This window comes from Sinohyriopsis cumingii, chromosome 14 (genome assembly GCF_028554795.1).
Source record: "Sinohyriopsis cumingii isolate HCF-2022 chromosome 14, ASM2855479v2, whole genome shotgun sequence".
In the NCBI taxonomy this organism is placed as follows: domain Eukaryota; kingdom Metazoa; phylum Mollusca; class Bivalvia; order Unionida; family Unionidae; genus Sinohyriopsis; species Sinohyriopsis cumingii.
Window position 1 is genome coordinate 89,349,514 of NC_142974.1, and position 19,938 is coordinate 89,369,451.

Here is a 19,938-nt window from a genome sequence, read left to right on the forward strand (position 1 = left end):
TTGTACTTCACAAGCAAGTGATGGTTAAATTTGAGCCATGAAAGTATGAATGATCATACCCTATATGTCCTAGCATGTACCACACAGCATATTCGGAACTACTGCAGGATTCTTGTAACACACCCTAGATATCCTAGCATGTATCACATTATATATTCAGGGCAAGGACTACTGTGACACTATTTGTCCTACCATGTAGCACACTACATATTCAGGACTAGCACTGTTGTGACTAGCACTGTTGTGACACTCTGTTTGTCCTACCATGTAACACACTACATATTCAGAGTTAGTACTATTGTGACACTCTACTCTATTTGTCCTACCATGCAGCACACTACATATTCAGGACTAGCACTGTTGTGATACTCTATTTGTCCTACCATGTAGCACACTACATATTCAGGACTAGCACTGTTGTGACACTCTGTTTGTCCTACCATGTAACACACTACATATTCAGAGTTAGTACTATTGTGACACTCAACTCTATTTGTCCTACCATGCAGCACACTACATATTCAGGACTAGCACTGTTGTGACACTCTGTTTGTCCTACCGTGTAACACACTACATATTCAGAGTTAGTACTATTGTGACACTCTACTCTATTTGTCCTACCATGCAGCACACTACATATTCAGGACTAGCACTGTTGTGATACTCTATTTGTCCTACCATGTAGCACACTACATATTCAGGACTAGCACTGTTGTGATACTCTATTTGTCCTACCATGTAGCATACTACATATTCAAGGCTAGCACTATTGTGACTATTTGTCCTACCATGTAACACACTACATATTCAGGGCTAGTACTATAGTGACACTATTTGTCCTACCGTGTACCACACTACATAGTCAGGGCTAGCACTGTTGTGACACCCCCATATATTCTAGCATGTAACTGAAACATATTCAGAGCTGAGTCTCTTGTGACACACCCTAGATACCCTATGATGTAGTGCACAAGATCTTCAGAATGAGGACTCTTGTGACACACACATCAGATATCCTAACATGTAGCACAGAATGTGTTCAGAGCACTTGTGACACACCCTAGATATCCTAGCATGTAGCACACTACATTTTCAGGGCTAGGACTCTTGTGACACACCAAGGCCCTTTTATTAGTCACTAGTAATTGGTCCCATTAATAAGTTGTTTGTCTAAAACACATTGTGAACCCATTACATAATCATCCACTGCCTGGCATGGGTTGTTGTATTTGGCAAGATGACTTGAATGATAAAGTAGTTAACCAATGACTATATTCTAATAAAAGTTATTTCCAAAGATAAAGGCATACTATGCAAAGTCTTGTGCTCATAACTGAAGATCTTGATGATATAAACCCATTTATCAAGTTCAAAAGGAATAGTTTTTATATCTAGCGGGGTGACAAGATCAACCAATCAGATTAAATGTACATGTATCTCAACAGCATCTATCACATATCACAGACAATATTTATGACAATGATAATATAAGCTTACTGTAAGGTTCCAATGTGGCAACAAATTCCACCAAACAAACACAAGATTACCTCAATAATATATTTAGATCTTGCTAGTTATCATACCTGTCTTGTTATTATAAATCTATTTAACATTAATATGCACCTCACTCATAATTATACTCATTCACAAGCTTTCTTATATAGGCCTTTTTTTCTTCAGTTTGATCAAAATCCTATACAAAAAGTGGTCTCTAGAGCAGTAAAATAATCACAACAGATGCAAGATGGCCTCATGATTATGAACAGACTGCCACTCATGATAAAAATAATTCAACATCTTGATGATATTAGCCTATTTTGCAGTCTCTAAATCAGTAATAAGCAAAGTCAAGCATACACAAGATTATGTCATTAATACACAGAGACAATTATATATCTTGATGATAGATGTCTTCTTGCCAAGTTTTATCAAAATATGATCTGAAATAGGGTCAACACAGTTTTGTAAAATTCAACTAATTAATGTGAAATCAAATTAATTATACACAAATCTTGCACATAACTGTACGCATCTAAGATTTTAATAAATTTTTAACCTGTTTACAATGTTTTTTTAAAACTAGCTCAGGACTACAGTCTCTAGTGAGCTAACAAGCTCAGCCAATCACATGCAAGATTGTCTCTTTAATATGCATGGTTGTGAAATTTTGATTACACAACCATAACTGCAGCTTGAACAATATCACATCAAAGTTACTGCTTTAAGATAAGTAACAACAGGGTTCATACTGAACTCTGAATGCTAAATTTAAAGACTTTTCCCAAACTTTCGAAGACCACAAACATAGATTTCCAATACCTATTTTTGCATTTTGTATACAGTTATTTGAGAAAACAACAAATGCAAAATACTACATTATTATATGCTCATTTTTTTCCCCGTTAACTTTACATTGTCAGAATCGTTCAATATTCCCCGATACTGAACGCGCACGACAATACACATATAGCATTCACGTGAATAAAGGAACTACTTTCTATTGTAAACAAACAATGACGCAGATGCCAGCACTTTTGATTTGTAAACAAATCATATACACTTGCATAAGAGGCTCTTTATGTTGTGGTTATTTAAATTTGTTTCTGAATGAACTAAAACATGTTTTGTGGACTGCAAGAACCCCCAGCTGTTTTGGCACATTCTGCGTTGATACAATGTTACGGATTTAGGCTAGCTACATTATATAAAAGACAGAAGATTAGGTCCTTACAAATAACATACAAGTGACAAGGCATATACTGTCTTCTTTATCTGGTGATAAGAATGGCAAAATCAAATATACTTACAGTTTTACATCCTGAATTTCCTCAAAATGTTTTTTCTTAATTCTGCAAATCCGAATTATATGAGCCATGTCATAGGTTTTCAATCTGCATTACAGATTTTGAAACTGTGCTGTAATTTAGATGATAAGTGCAACTGCATCCTCCTTACTGCACTCAAAATGAAATAAGCATTAAATTCCATAGCGTCTTTTTGATAATTGCAATTGAAAGACTTCATATTTTTCCCACGTTATGATTTCAAACATTCAATGACAGAAACAGAAACACATTTGCAGACGTAAACACGCTTCTCCCGTGCCACTTCAATCCGATGTATTTCATGTATAATTTGCACAGATGAATCCAGTCCAAAATCACAAACTTTCGTCGAATCGAAACAAAATACAAATATATATTCATTCCAGATCAAATGGAAAAGTTGTTGCAATGTGCATTCATTCACAATATGACTGCAAATTTCAATTTTAACTAGACGTGCGCTACTAAGTTCAAATTTATCTGGGCGGAGTTATGTGCGCATTAATAATGATGTCATTGTGTAATGACAAATCTGCATTTGTGTATTTAGTTTGGAATACGGCATTCATGCATTTATGTTGTTTCTGGTAGTGCATTTTGTTTATATAATTAAACCTTAAGTCGAATAAAAAAATGAGCATATAATAAAAAGGTTACTGCATTTGTATGGGAAAATATGAACTCGTTTTGTCGGAAGGATATACTGCACTCACAAGGTCGTGCAGTATTCCATCCCAAAACTCGTTCATATTTTCCCATACAAATGCAGTAACCTATAAATATTGTTTAATGATGAAATCCAAACTATAATTAATTTCCTAAAATTTGCTTTTTGATGATCTGGAAGATAGGTTAACATTCATTCTTATTTCAGAAATATGTAACTTATGAATCAGATTTTATACAAAAAAAACTGTTCTCTTATCAGACATCAGCACTGCTTTAAATGCATTATTATAGTTGCTGCTTTTTCTCTTCAGTCATATTGGAAACAGAAGCCACCACTGTCATCTTTTCCTCTGCTCTTCTCCTAAGAGCATTTGACTATGTTGCAAGCATGATAAGTCCTTTTAACTCTGTTTCTTCTGCCTCCTGAACAGAGGAAGCATGTAGGCTAGCAATGTCAGCTTTTTGGCTTTAAGTTCTTCCACTTCATCCATGGCTAACTCCCGTTTCTTTCTTTTTCTGATTTTCTCCTTACTCTCCTCCTCTGCTTTCTTCTTATCCAGATAGGCATGGTACTTATGTCTTGCTGAGGAGGTATGTGTCATCATTTCATTGATAATGATGATTTCCAAAGGTCCACCTGCTATTCTCATTGTGTCAATGATTAACCTTTGAGCTCTGAGGCTTTCTCTGCTGAGGTTCTCAACAGATACATGTTTGTTGATAGAAAATCCTCTCTCCACTGTTGCCTGCCCATGTTGACAACAACAACATTTTCTGGAGAATGTTCCAAAGTTCAACATATTCCTTTCTTTTGTAAAGGACAGAATAAAACACTTCATCAAGGCTGTTATCTGTTCTATTGAAGCATTTCAAGGCATGATTGTCTGACTGGATAACTTCATCCACTAATTTTCCATATTGAGACATCCTATTCTGTAACTGCTGGATAGTTCTATAAATTACCACAACTTTTGAGTGTTTGGAATTATATCCCATTTGCACACATGAACACAGAAATTAAACCTCTTGTTAAATCCACTTGAAAGGCAAATTTGTTGTTGTCATTCTTTTCTATTGCTTGATTCAACATTGTAAATATCAGAAGCAGACGACATATGTATGTACATCTGTAGTCATGCACACACCCCTGTGCTAAAAATGGACTTGTCCAGGAACTGGAAATGGATCTCAAGCATGTCCGTCTATTATACTGAAACCTTCCATTAAGCATGAAACATGCAGATTATGATGGTGTTAGGGCCACTCTACTCAGTTAAGATAGAAATTATAAATCAATGAATGATTTGACTAGGTTCCTTGCATTTTTTATCACATTAAAGGTTTCCATTATTGAAATAAGTAGGGGGGTACAAACGGGTTGGTTTAGTCAGACTATAACATCTGAATCTAACAATCTTGGACAATTTAATTTGTCATCATGGAAAGAATTTAAAATTTTGGGGTTTATTACAACTTTCAAAGACTTTTAAAGATGTCAGGGTAATCTGCTCAATTTTCCCAAACTTTCAAGGCCTTGAAAATGCTACCTCATTTTTCCCAAACTCTCAAAGGTCATATGAACCCTGAAAAAACTCAGACAACCACATTCAAAATCACCTCCTCAGGATGGGTGGATCCTGCTCACTATCTGAAATGATCCAAGATGTTTATGATATAAAAGCCTATATTCCAATTTGTATCAAAATCAGATCAGAGTTATGGATTCCAGAGTGGCAGTAAGTTCTGCCAATCGAATGCAAAAACAAATTATTTATATTCATGAATCTTGCTCATTAATGAAGTTGTTCAAGGTCTTGATATGAGCACATGTTCAAACTCTGATCCAAGTTGGATCACAAATATGGTTTCAAGTGGTAGCAATCTCAGCCAATCAAATACAAGATAACATCATGCGTATGTATGGATCTCACTCATTCTTGAACCCATCTAAGCACTTCAAGATTTAATCTCTATTTAAATTTGATCAAAACGACATCAGAAATATGATTTCCAGAGTGACAATAACTCAGTCAATCATGTCATATCACCTCATTAATGAGTACATCTCACTTATTATGGAACAAGTTAAATATCTTGATGATATAAGCATATATACGAAGTCTGATCATAACTGGATCAGAAATATGGCCCCCATAGCAGCAACAAGCTCAGCAAATTTGATGAAAGATCATGAACTTAGTATGCATGGACCTTGTCCATTACTGAAAACATCAGAGATCTTGATGACAAAAATATACTTGACCATACATGCATTCCTCAGACTCTTTTTCATAGGTATCAATGGAATTAATTAAGTTTGTAATTCAACTCGTTTCTGAACTCATCCAATTTGTTGCTGGTAACATAAGCTTTGCTTCATGGGTAACAGTGGGAAAAACTAATTAAGTTTGTAATCCTGTTAGAACTAGACATCATTAAAAGTCTTCTGATAAAAACACAATGTCAATGTAACTTTCCACCTAGTACTAGGATGAGTAATGACAAGATTTTCAAGTCAGTCACTATCATGGCCATATTGGACATTAATGAAGCTATAAAAATTTTAGGAAACTTCGATGGGGTACCTGTCATTCCTAACAATCAGTTACTCAGGTATCTGATCAAGTGAATTTGTAATAAATGTGAATGTGCATTGTTGAAGGTTTATACAAGTCAACCGCCAAGGGAGGTATAAGTAAAATTATTATTAATATATGAGGCAAAAAAGAGCAATATGAGCATTAAAAAAAGCAAACTATATATTATATGCCATAATTACAGAAAACTGTATGAAAAATGTATATTTATTTTTTCTACTCAACTGGATCTGCAGTTAAAATTCTTGTCATAAGCTGGTAAAATCCTTGTGGATTAGAAGTAAGTATCATCACTGACAACAAAAATTTATAAATTATTCATGCATAACACCCACTTTTACTAGTCCATATATCTAACTTTCACTAAATGTTCATGATTCATGAAGTCCACATCACTGTTGAATTCTTCTTTTAAAATTTGTAAAGTGCCATGATTTGTCCTTTCCTGATGCAACACTTTTTTAATATTAACAAACTCCCACTCCTACAACATTTTTCAATCATATAACATCCATGAGTCACATCAATAAAGCCTGTTTCTCATAATACCTGGCACCATTTTATTTTTTTTCAATTTAGACTTGTCTGCTAGGTATATATCAAAATACAATGACTGTGACATATGGTTTCACATTCAAGAAACTCGTCTGTTGTCCTGGAACTGTTTCATGTACAGTTATTGTAAACAGAAAATAAGGAAATATGGTGGAGGTCTAACAATGGATAAACTGTAATGATTATTATGTGTCATGCTCGCTCCTATAATTTTGATCTGAACCTATTTTATTACCCAGGTTATTTTCAATAGGCAGGTACACGAGTACCTGGGTAATTGTTGAGATTTCAAGATGACTGCCATTGTGGCCATATTATGTTCGATTGGCACCATTTTCATCTAGAATCAACCAGACATCTTAAGATGTCTTTTAGTAAAAACCCAATGACCATCCAAAATTTTCAAGTTGGCCATTGTTGTGTCCATACTGGATGTCCAAGAGGGACCAATTTTTATTTACGACCAAGCAGACATCATATGAAGTTTTCTGCTGAAACATTCCAATATGACTTCCTGTTCTGAAGAACAGTAGCAGTAAGATTACCAAGATGGCTGCCCTGCTAAATGTTAAATCGGCACCATTTTTATTTAGGACCAACTAGACATTATAAGAAAACATTTAGTGAAAACCTGATGCTGATAGGGCAATCAATTCAAAAGTAGCAAGAACAAGATATTCAAGACTTTAGAGATAATAGCTTTCATTTGCAATGAAAGTATTATGTCTAACAAATTTCCACAAACATGGAAAACTGCCAAGGTTACACCTTTGTATAAAGCTGGAACAAAAGATGATGTCAATAACTACAGACCCATCTCTATCCTTTCTTTTCTCTCTACTAGAAAAACGTGTACATGATTATTTTCTCAACTATTTGAACACTTATGATCTTTTTCATAATAATCAGTCTGGCTTTTGACAGAATTACTCCTGTGAAACTGCACTTGTATCTTTGATTTATAAATGTCTGAAAACATTAGATCAAGGAGAAATGGTAGGCACTATTATGGTTGATTTTTATAAAGCTTCTGACCTTGTTGTAAACCATGAAATTTTGCTTGAAAAACTAAAAAATCTATCAATGCAGTGAAAACTCCCTAAACTGGTTTACTTCTTACTTAACCGATAGAATGCAAAAAAGTATCTTTAAATGGTCAACTTTCTCAAAGTAAACATATTAATTGTGGAGTACCACAGGGCTCTATCCTTGGACCTCTGTTATTCATTCTATTTATCAACAACTTACCTCTTAAGATAGGAACTTCAATTTCTTCCACTGACCTCTACGCAGATCATACAACACTATCTTAGATAGGTAAAACCAAAATGGTACTTAAAAATATCTTACAAGATGCTCACAACAGACTTTAAGGATGGTGCAAAGAAAACAGTATGATCATAAATACAGAAAAATGAAAGCCCTACTAGTTACAACACAACAAAAATTAGCAAGGCTAGATAGTGACAAACTCCAGGTTCTATTTGACAATGTTAGCCGTAACATGACCTCTCATGACAAAATTCTTGTTGTATTCATAAGATAACAAAATCTTACCTGGTCTATTCACATTAAACATGTTTCAAAGAAGGTTAATTTTTATCTTTGGCTACTGAGAAGAATCAAAACATACATTCCTCTTCAGTATAGGGTCATCTTTTATAAAAGTTATATTCAGCCATATCTGGACTATTGTAATATAATTTGGCATAATACCTTAATTCAAACATAACAACTGTTACTTTTAAGACTCCAAAAGAGGGCTTGCCAATTAATTCTAGATCATTGTTTAGACAATTTCCAGGATGCAATGAATAATATAAAGGTTTTAACAATACATGAAAGAATGGTTCTTAAAAAAGCAAAATTGATGTATGAAGTATCCAGAAAAGCCATCCCTGTCTATCTAAGCAAAATCTTACACCAAAGAGATGCTGATGGTACTCCAAATTTATGGTCATTAAGAAGGAATACCAAGGCCAAAGAAGGTATTGTTTAAAAAAGGTTTTCAACATACTGGTCCATTGGTATGGAACAACATTAATAGTGACATTAAAGGCAGGCTCCTAGTATTTCTTCTTTTCATAATCAATATCTCAAATGGGTAAGATCTTTAGACAACTGAACAGTTCTAGTACAATAAACACTGCCTGCTTTTATGTTTTTCTGTAATTTTCACAGTTGAATTTTTCAATGCATGATGATATTTTATATTTTTTATATGTTTATACATTCAAAGATGCATGTGTATATGTTCCAGGATTGATACTTTGATTTTTAAAATCACTTAATTATCCAGTGTCAAGCCAGCTTCTTCACATCACGATGTATATACTGTATATATTGTACATAACAGATGGAAGGCCTCAAGGTAGATTAGTTCTGTAACTAACTGAGTTACCTTCTCTAAATAAAGTCTTTTATTATTATTATTAAGATGGTCACTGTTATGGTCATATTATATGTCTGAGCAAACACCATTTTTTTCATTTAGTACAACTAGTCATTATATGATTCTACTGGCAAGCGCAGCCCTCAGATAAATGACTTTCTGTTTGTGGGGAGCAATAATAGTTGTTGTGGTGACCATACTAGAAGTCAGTAGCATTCACGCACTTCATAAGGAAAATTCATAGTCTAGTCATTTTCTGTTGTTTTTTTTCTCCCCTGGATGAAATTGGGTTTTTATCATTGATTACTTATGACCCTTACTGAACAGAATCAAAACATTTTGGTTTTAAAATTTGCCCTTTTTAACAATTTAAGAGCTATGGATGGTCCTGGGCTTCGCCAATGTCACAAATTGCAATTCTTTTTCCTTATTGGTGACAAAATATACCATCTGGTGATTTTTTTGTGTGACAACCTTTATGGCTGTTTAATCTGTACATACAATTATGGATTTGGAGTGGAGACATTCAAAGGGACCATGAAAGGAAGCCACAAACTTGGATACACAATGCACTGGAATCTATCTGTTACATAAACAAATCCTTTGTTCGTATTGACAAACCCATCTTTACATTGCATTGTTACATGATAGACCACTTATGTTGACATCTGTCCTGAGTACTGTATGCAGTGATACACTCAGTCATGCTACCAGACTATACCTACAATTGACTGAAATCTGAAGACACAAACAGAGTCAGCTACAATAATTTTGAACGACGGCTAATCCTTCTGTATTTTTAAAAAATATACCAATAAAATAGTTTTGCTGAAACTTCAGAGAAAACTGATTACCTTTAAGTACCGATTGCTGTGTATAAATACCAAGAAAAGGGAAAAATCTCAATCAGAATTATATACTGTCAAAAGTGCAACTATATCATGTATAAACCTAAGTTCGACGTTGTGTGTCATCCAAAGAGTAAGTTAACAAAATTAATAGCATTTGGATTTAGTGCAAATTCATCACACAACACATTCACTGAACCTGATGTTATACCGGACAGTCCTACATCATCTACATGTAGTGATGGTAGTAATGCTTCAAGTGCAACTTAAATTAACTTACAGCATGGTGAATGAATTCCTATTTCCTAAAAGTCCTTTCAATTCCAATAGTTCCAAGAAATCTGAATATGTTCCAATGAAAAATGCCCCTTCTCTGTTGAAGTTTCAAATGTACAGAAAGATTTCCAAAGAATTCAAATTGTCATTAAATATATTTAGTTAATACCTATCAGTTATTCTAGCCTGTCAAGCAAAAAATAAATCTTTTAAAAAACCAGGTTAGGACAGTGAATTCGAAAACACGCAGATTGGGACTTACAATCGGAGAGTTCTTTTTGTGGCATAGTTAAGTATGTTTTCACTAAATATTCACTGATTTTTCGGGTCGAATACACGTGAAATTCTCAAAAGACACGCCATTTCTAATGTGGAGTGTGTTATCCCATCCCACAAAGTGCCCTCATTTCATACTCTGGTCGGCTGTGCCCAAACCGCACAACAGCTGAAGGTTAGACTCAAACCTCTTTGGCATACTTCAAAAGAAACCGCCTGTTCTACAGTGCGTGAAAGCACTATTAACTGATTGACAAATAAACAATGCGCTTTTTTGTTATAACTAACGATGCCTAAAATGGGTGTGAATTTATGCTAACAGTTCAAATGTGGTCTCAAGCCACCATACATGTGATAACTATTTCCCACATTTTATATCCCACCTTATTTCCTTATTGTTAACTCATATATGCATATAACATTGTTTACTAAATAACATATTTATTCCAAATTATTTTTTGAGGGGCACATGTGCTCAGTGATATGTTTCTTCATGACTTCTTTTAGTTTAATGATGGCAGTTAATGCTTATATATACTGTACATTAATGCCAGGTGTTGACTCGGGTAACTTTCATTGGGGGAATGGCAATCCTAGTTTGCTTGTCCAGAACAAAACTCACAGCATTGCGAGATCATTCTTGGGGTTTAGGAAGCAATTCACTACATGCAAATCACGCAAAGTGCAGCAAAAATAAATTTCCAAACTTTACGATCATAGGGGTTCTGTTTAAAATGTCATTAACTAATAAAGTTCTTTACAAAACTATTATTTGGAAAATAATTTACATAATATAGATTTGCTTAATACCTGATGTTTCTATTAAAGAAAGAGAGAAAGACTGTAGATGTCAGGAAAGTAGATATTTTACATTTGATACTGCATTTATTTCAGGTGACAACAGTCACACATTTGCACTAATGGTGATGTGGGATGCAAAGACCATAGAAGTAGTGCAAAACAGACATGTAATGATTTATTTTGTAATATTATGGATGTATTGTTTGTTGTCAATAAAGTAATAACTATCTCATTTCATTGCCTATTACATTAATAGACTTGGAAAAATATTCACTACTTGTTCTGGTGACATTTTTTGAAAACTGGCAGCAAAATATTAAGGTTGGCGATATTTTTGGCAACAACTTTTTTAAAGCCAGGACCATCCCTGAAGAGCTGTTTCTATTTTGAGATTCTTACATAACATCTGAGTTAGACAGAGTGTGTGATGTGTACCAAAACAAAGAATGTAATATTAGAAACATGTATAAATCTTGAAACTCACAAATTTGCATGTACAGAATAAAAATGTTAACTTGACTCTGTTTAACTGCACAAGCTGGTATGTATAAAGTCTTATAGCCAATGGTTGTTTTAAATTAGGACAAAAAGCACTTAAAATTACACCTCTTTATAAAAAGGACTGAATTTTTTAAACAAATCTACCGATGTCAAATAAGTGCCATAACGTCTACTTTCAATGTAATCTGACAATGAATGAATCTTTTATTTAGTACAGTACACTGAATATTGCACCATCAGTGGTAATTTCTCAGTACAAGGATTAAATTGAGGCATCCTAAATTTCAGTCAGCAACCCCAGAATTGTTATTTTCAATATCCCAATCGAATGTTAGTAAATCGTGCTTGCAGGAACTTTTCCCTGATTCCATAATCAATGATTCAAAGGCTTAATCGTGTACTCTATAGGAGCTGACATTTTCTTAAAACCAGAACTCATACTAAACATGCTGACATTACATCTAAGTGCAATTAATCATAGTAAGTCTGGGTCCAAGATGGACTCCAGCATTTTGGCAAAATTATCTCTCTGTACCCAGAATAAGGTAAAGTTGTCAAAAATAGAGAGAAGCAGGTGTGCAAAGTTCAAAACAGTCACTTGAAACCACTGGTCTTTGCATATTTTCATATCAGATGATTAAAATATAAAAGAATTAATATCAGAAGTTTCTATAAATAGTAAAACTTTTCTAAACAAAAAGCAGCAAACTGAAAATAGGTTACATCAGAAAATCCACAGTGATTTCCATACCAAAAATCCTTGTTTCATGTGCATGAGATATTGGACACAATGATTATTTTATTAGAAACAGACCAGATTCAGCAACACAATATCAATTTATCACTTTTTCTGAATTTTTGACAGGAGATCAGTAAAAAGCAAAGTAATTTTGGGGTTTTATATTCAACCAAATTAGCACCAAAACCGAATTGAGAACAAAACTTCTTTTTCCATCTTTCCACTTCCCTCTATAAAAATAAAGTTAACAAAACAATGACATTTTATTTTCATTATTAATCCACTGCATTGGACAAAATGAATGCTGTGAAATCAATACATGATGAAGTGAACTTGACATTTTGTGGCAGTATAAGTGGCAGATTCTATGAAAACCACCAGTATTTCAACAGAATCATCCTCTAGCATGGACCATTTAAGTATTTGGATCTTCCAATATATCTGACTTGTAGAAAAACTGAGAAGTGAGCAGACAAGTCCATTTTCATAATCACAGAAGTGTTCCTTCCTTAAATTATAACAATTTCACTTGACTAGTTATTATAGTTGACAGACATATTGATAATAAACATTGCACACATTTAGTGCTTTGAATTAATGAAATTCAACACACAGCTTCAGATTCATTTTCCAAGATACTGTCAGTAATATGGTCTAGCATGAAATGACTTTTTTGTCTATGTTACTTTTGAAAAAAATTGAACTTTATATTGACATTCTATATCAGGCTTGTTTCATGTAATGGGTATATAGTTATTAATTATCATTGGATTTGTATTCAACTAGGATGATGCATTTAATGTTCACTGAAAAAATGTATGAAGTGTTTGTGATACTTCCCTTAAAGTATCTGATAAACAATATTTGTATGTAATTTCAAAAATAAAAAACAAAAAAATAATGATGCCATGGCCTACACCTTCAGCTCATACTATCAAGAAGTCTTTAGCAAAACGTTTGGTTAAAATTACACTGTAGCCATCTGGAAGTGAATACTATGTCTTGTTTTCCTACTAATATGGGCTTCGAAAGTGATCACTGTGTCTTGCTTTCCCACTAATATGGGCTTAGTAAGTGATCACTGTGTCTTGCTCTCCCACTAATATAAGCATAAAGCGTGACCACTGTCTTGCTTTCCCACTAATATGGGCTTAGAGAGTGACCACTAAGTCTTGCTTTCCCATTAATATGGGCTTAGAAAGTAGTCACTATGTCTTGATTTCCCATTATTGTGGGCTTAGAATACCATTACTGTCTTGTTTTCCAAATAATATGGGCTTAGAAAGTGATCACTGTGTCTTGCTCTTCCTCTAATATGAGCTTATAGAGTGACCACTAAGTCTTGCTTTCCCACTAATATGGACTTAGAAAGTGATCACTATGTCTTGACTTCCCATTAAATTAAATGTGGGCTTAGAAAATCATTAGTCTTGTTTAACAAATAATTTGGGCTTGTAAATTCACCACTGTTATGCTTTCCCACTATTATGGACTTAAAAAGTGATTACTGTGTCTTGCTCTTCCACTAATAAGAGCTTAGAGAGTGACCACAAAGTCTTGCTTTCCCACTAATATGGGCTTAGTAAGTGATCACTGTGACTGGCTCACCCACTAGTATGGACTTAGAAAGTGATCACTGTATCTTGCTCTCCCACTAATATGAGCTTAGAGAGTGACCACTATGTCTTGTTTTCCCACAAATATGGGCTTAGAAAGTGATCACTGTGTCTTGCTCTCCCACTAATATGAGATAGAGAGTGACCACTAAGTCTTGCTTTCCCACTAATATGGACTTAGAAAGTGATCACTATGTCTTGATTTCCCATTAAATTAAATGTGGGCTTAGAAAATCATTAGTCTTGTTTTCCAAATAATTTGGGCTTGTAAATTCACCACTGTTATGCTTTCCCACTAATATGGACTTAAAAAGTGATTACTGTGTCTTGCTCTTCCACTAATAAGAGCTTAGAGAGTGACCACAAAGTCTTGCTTTCCCACTAATATGGGCTTAGTAAGTGATCACTGTGACTTGCTCACCCACTAGTATGGACTTAGAAAGTGATCACTGTATCTTGCTCTCCCACTAATATGAGCTTAGAGAGTGACCACTATGTCTTGTTTTCCCACAAATATGGGCTTAGAAAGTGATCACTGTGTCTTGCTCTCCCACTAATATGAGATAGACAGTGACCACTAAGTCTTGCTTTCCCACTAATATGGGCTTAGTAAGTGATCACTACATCTTGATTTCCCATTAACGTGGGCTCGTAAAGTCACCACTATGTCTTGTTTTCCCACTAATATGGACTTAGAAAGTACTAAGTGTCTTGCTTTCCCACTAATATGGGCTTAGAAAGTAGTCTCTATGTCTTGCTTTCCCACTAATATGGACTTAGAAAGTACTCACTATGTCTTGATTTCCCACTAATATGGGCTTAGAAAGTAGTCACTATGTCTTGCTTTCCCACTAATATGAGATAGAGAGTGACCACTAAGTCTCACTTTCCCACTAATATGGGCTTAGAAAGTAGTCACTATGTCTTGCTTTCCCACTAATATGGGCTTAGAAAGTAGCCACTATGTCTTGCTTTCCATTAATATGGGCTTATAAAGTGACCACTATGTCTTGCTTTCCCACTAATATAGGATTAGAAAGTAGCCACTATGTCTTGCTTTTCCATTAATATGGGATTAGAAAGAAGCCACTATATCTTGCTTTCCCACTAATATGGGATTAGAAAGTAGCCACTATTTCTTGCTTCCCCACTAATATGGGATTAGAAAGCAGCCACTATGTCTTGCTTTCCCATTAATATGGGATTAGAAAGAAGCTATTATGTCTTGCTTTCGCACTAATATGGGATTAGAAAGTAGCCACTATGTCTTGCTTTCCCATTAATATGGGATTAGAAAGAAGCCACTGTCTTGCTTTCCCATTAATATGAGATTAGAAAGAAGCTACTATGTCTTGCTTTCCCATTAATATGGTCTTAGAAAGTGGCCACTATGTCTTGCTTTCCCATTAATATGGTCTTAGAAAGTGGCCACTATGTCTTGCTTTCCCATTAATATGGTCTTAGAAAGAAGCTACTATGTCTTGCTTTCCCATTAATATAGGCTTAGAAAGTGACCATTATGTCTTGCTTTCCCACTAATATGGGATTAGAAAGTAGCCACTATGTCTTGCATTCCCATTAATATAGGATTAGAAAGTAGCCACTATGTCTTGCTTTCCCATTAATTTGGGCTTAGAAAGTGACCACTATGTCTTGCTTTCCCATTAATATGGGCTCAGAAAGTGACCACTATGTCTTGCTTTCCCACTAATATGGGATCAGAAAGTGATTCTTTGTGGTTGATTTTCTTTCTTATATTTTGGTCCCACAATAGGTTGTCAGAGAAAAATATTATAAATCAAAATGGGACACAGATGCCTTGCAACAATGCCTGAAACAAAATTACTTAAATGTAAAGATTAAGCAAGGTGCAATGGTCAGATGGACTTCATGAACTCTCAAGGCTGAAAACACATTTGACCAAGTGAAGTTTCAGTTCTGATAGGGGTTTTGGTTTATTGACATTCTCATATTTAACTTAAAATTACATTATTAGTCAGGTTTGTAATACCAAACATTGATGACCAACAAATAAAAATAATTTTCTTTAATTTAAACAACCACTGTCAAAATATTACAAACAAATAACTCTGAAAACAGTTCCATCAGCCAAATGTAAAGACTACTGATTGTTTTCCAGATGTGTATACTAGATTTTGTTTTATTCCAAGAACGGCTCTAGGATAATTACTGGTCATTGTTTAACTCTTATGACTGGAATCTGGCAACTAACAGGCCATATTTTGGTTAAACTTTCGTTTTGCAGTGTTCAATTAAGTACAAAAATAAAATCTGGAACCCAAAGTTTGTTTTTGGTTTAAGGTTACTGATTTTTATTTTACAAAATAAAGATAATTTGGGAACAAAAATAATATGTTTTACTTTCAAGTGGATTTCAATTTAGTGAAAGTCTTGAAAGGTTTGACTGTATTAAATGGCTGTTTCTGTGAAGATGGCCAGTGACAAAGTTAATGTTGTATCTTGTATGTTAGTTCAGTCTGCACATGTTCATTTCTCTGCTAATGTCAGCTGATTGAGAAAAATAATTGTTCAAAATATAGAAAAGCTTACTCTGTGCTTTAATAATTTATTTTTCCGATGAAACAAACAATGGAATTGTTCTGATAGTGGTCCAAGTTATATTGCTATCTCAAGGGTCATGCTACCAGGCAAAATGGGAGACTAAGTCACCTAAAACATGTAAACTTCACCTTCTTCCCTTCGGAAAGCGAAACTGACTTCACCCTGTGATTTTTTCAAAGGTACATTGACTGACCATACTTTTTGACATGCTCCCTCGCCTCAGCCTGGTTAGTTCTAGTGCTGCATTGTAGCAAAACGTATTCATAAAGCCATAAGTAGCTATGCCAAGTTTTGATATCAGTTACACTGACAAACAACCTCTTGCACTTTCACAGGCATGCAATTTGACAGCTGACTGACAATTAGGCTAACTAACCCTTTCTCTATTAAGTTAGAATTATCACTGCCCTATTTCTGCATGTTATCTTTTGATTATAAAAACATACAAATTTGTATTTCAAAACTTTAACAATAGTATGCAAATAGCAATTTGTGTTTTCAGATCAGAATCAGTGATCTGGATATTTTAACTGCCTCATGTACACTATTTCGTCAAAACATTTGTTTGAAACTGTAAGTGAACCAGTAACAGGGAAATAATGGCAGATATCGCTATGTCTGGGAAGTACCAGTTTATTAGACTGTCTGTTTTCATAAATCCTCAGGCAAATATATTCACAAAAATATACAATTCAAAGAAAGAACTTTAAAATGCAATTATGTAGGTCAAAAACATATGGGACAATACTATGTTATGGAATTCATGAGAAGTGTTGTAAGGTTAAATCTGTTTTCTGACTTGACTCGTATTTGTGAAAATATGGAAAAAATGCAGCGAAGCAGATACTATTTAACCAATACCTAAAATTACTACAAGCAGGTAGACAAATAAATAAACCATAAAATTGCAATCCTATCAATGGACTGTTGTAATGAAGCTATATAAAGTGAATGATTACATTATGAAAACCCCTCCTTCTAAAAATAGATGCACTCATGTCTGTGTTGATTTGGCTGGAAAGAAGGATTTAGTTCATATACTGACTATAAAGGAGCCATGTCTGTACTATTATGCATTTTAGTGTGTTATAAATGAATAGTTACGGTAACGTTTTATCTGCAATAAAGAAATGAGGATGAACAGTATGATCTGAAGACTTGTGCATTTGCTCTTATGTACATGGTAAAGTTTTTTTTCTTCAAATGAATTTAGAAATCTTTGAAAGTGCCATTATTGTGAACTTTTAGTTAGAAAGTATAAAAATAAAAAACACTGATTAACTCATTGAGCCCCAGAGGTTCACATCCACATCTCTCCGATGAACTCTCACTTCTCCTTGTTCTGTCTAAAAAGACAACACTTCTCCCTAAAATTAAAGTCTAATTTGACCCCTGTATCAGTGTTATGTTAGTGATTTTTACAGAACATGTGAAAATCATTATATTTTAAATATTTTTTATTTCTGTTTATGCTACTGAGTTCTTACATACTTATGATGTATGCTATTTGAAATATCAATTTCAGAATAAAAACCACAAAATTTGTCATCTCAAAATATCTAAAGAAAAAAGTAAAAATTGTAACGAGACAGAATGTTTAAAAATATTAGTGCCTTTTCTTGTTTGTGTTGCTCCAAAAGGCAATGTTTATTTTTACTATAATGATAATGAAACAACGAAGATATGTAAATAAATTTTAAACGGACCACCTTTTGCACTTCATAGAAAATACATTTTGCACAAGGTCCACTGAACTTTCAAGGTATAGTATCATTGTCTCATTTCTTGGAATGACTTTCCTAAAGTAAAGTACCACCAGAAATAAGAAAAACTTCTACAAAAGCAGTTCAACAATATAAGCTGCATGCAAAAGAAAACTATACTGTTTCTTCCGACAAGTAACAACTAATTTCAGCATGATAATTTCACCAACACCTTGCTCAAATGGACAGTCAAGTAATTTTACAAGTTAGTGTATATCCCCTGTATACCTTCACCCTCTGCTGCCATATTGGTTTCCATTGCTTCATCTTCTTGGCTGTCCAATTCTGCAAAACCTTCATCTTTGTCTCGTTCTGTCACCCAGTCCCCCTCCATCGACCGTGCTAGCTATGAGCATAAAAATTGCCGATTACTGAGACAGTAAAACTACTATTATCCCAATACATTCAGAAATCCCCAAAAGGGTTGTATAAATGTATTTAAATCCCCAAAAGGGTTTGAAACATGTATTTAAATCCCCCAAAGCATTGTATACATGTATCTAAATTCCCCAAAGGGTTGTATACATCTATTTAAATTCACAAAATGGTTGTATTCATGTATTTAAATCCCCAAAAGGGTTGTATACACGTATTTAAATCCCCCAAAGGATTGTGTACATCTATTTAAATCCCCAAAGAGTTGTATTCATGTATTTAAATCCCCCAAAGGGTCGTATTCATGTATTCAAATTCCCCAAAATCTTGCATATATTTATTTAAATCCCCCAAAGGGTTGTATACAAGTATTTAAATCCCCCAAAGGATTGTATACAAGTATTTAAATCCCCAAAAGAGTTGTATTAATGTATTAAAATCTCCCAAACGATTGTATACATGTATTTAATCCCCCCAAAGGGTTGTATACAAGTATTTAAATCCCCCAAAGGGTTGTATACAAGTATTTAAATCCCCCAAAGGATTGTATACAAGTATTTAAATCCCCCAAAGGGTAGTATACAAGTATTTAAATCCCCAAAAGGATTCTATTAATGTATTTAAATCCTCCAAAGGATTGTATACAAGTATTTAAATCCCCCAAATGATTGTATACATGTATTTAAATCCCCAAAAGGATTGTATACATGTATTTAAATCCTCGAAAGAGTTGTATTCATGTATTTAAATCTCCCAATGGGCTGTATACATATATTTAAATCCCCCAAGGGGTTGTATATGTGTATTTAAATACCCCGAAGGATTGTATACATGTATTTAAATCCCCAAAAGAGTTGTATTAATGTATTTAAATCCCTTAATGGGTTGTCTATATGTATTTAAATCATCCAAAGAGATGTGTATATGTATTTAAATTCCCCCATCAGTTGTATACATGTATTTAAATCCCCCAAAGGGCTGTACACAAGTATTTAAATCCCCCAAAGGGTTGTATACAAGTATTTAAATCCCAAAAGGGTTGTATATATGTATGTAACTCCCCAAAAGGGCTGTATTCAAATATTTAAATCCCCCAAAGGGTTGTATACATGTATTTAAATC

At 34.1% G+C, this 19,938-nt stretch overlaps 1 protein-coding gene across 1 annotated transcript in view; it reads right to left on the minus strand.

Moving 5' to 3' along the window:
• The window catches only part of LOC149784334 (uncharacterized), a 44,176-nt gene that overhangs the window by 17,941 nt on the left and 6,297 nt on the right, over positions 1 to 19,938 (minus strand). The window contains exon 2 of the mRNA XM_089932377.1: positions 18,670 to 18,787. Coding sequence (XP_089788503.1) covers positions 18,670 to 18,775 — 106 coding nt within the window. The 5' untranslated portion in view covers positions 18,776 to 18,787. The remainder of the gene's footprint in view (positions 1 to 18,669; positions 18,788 to 19,938) is intronic.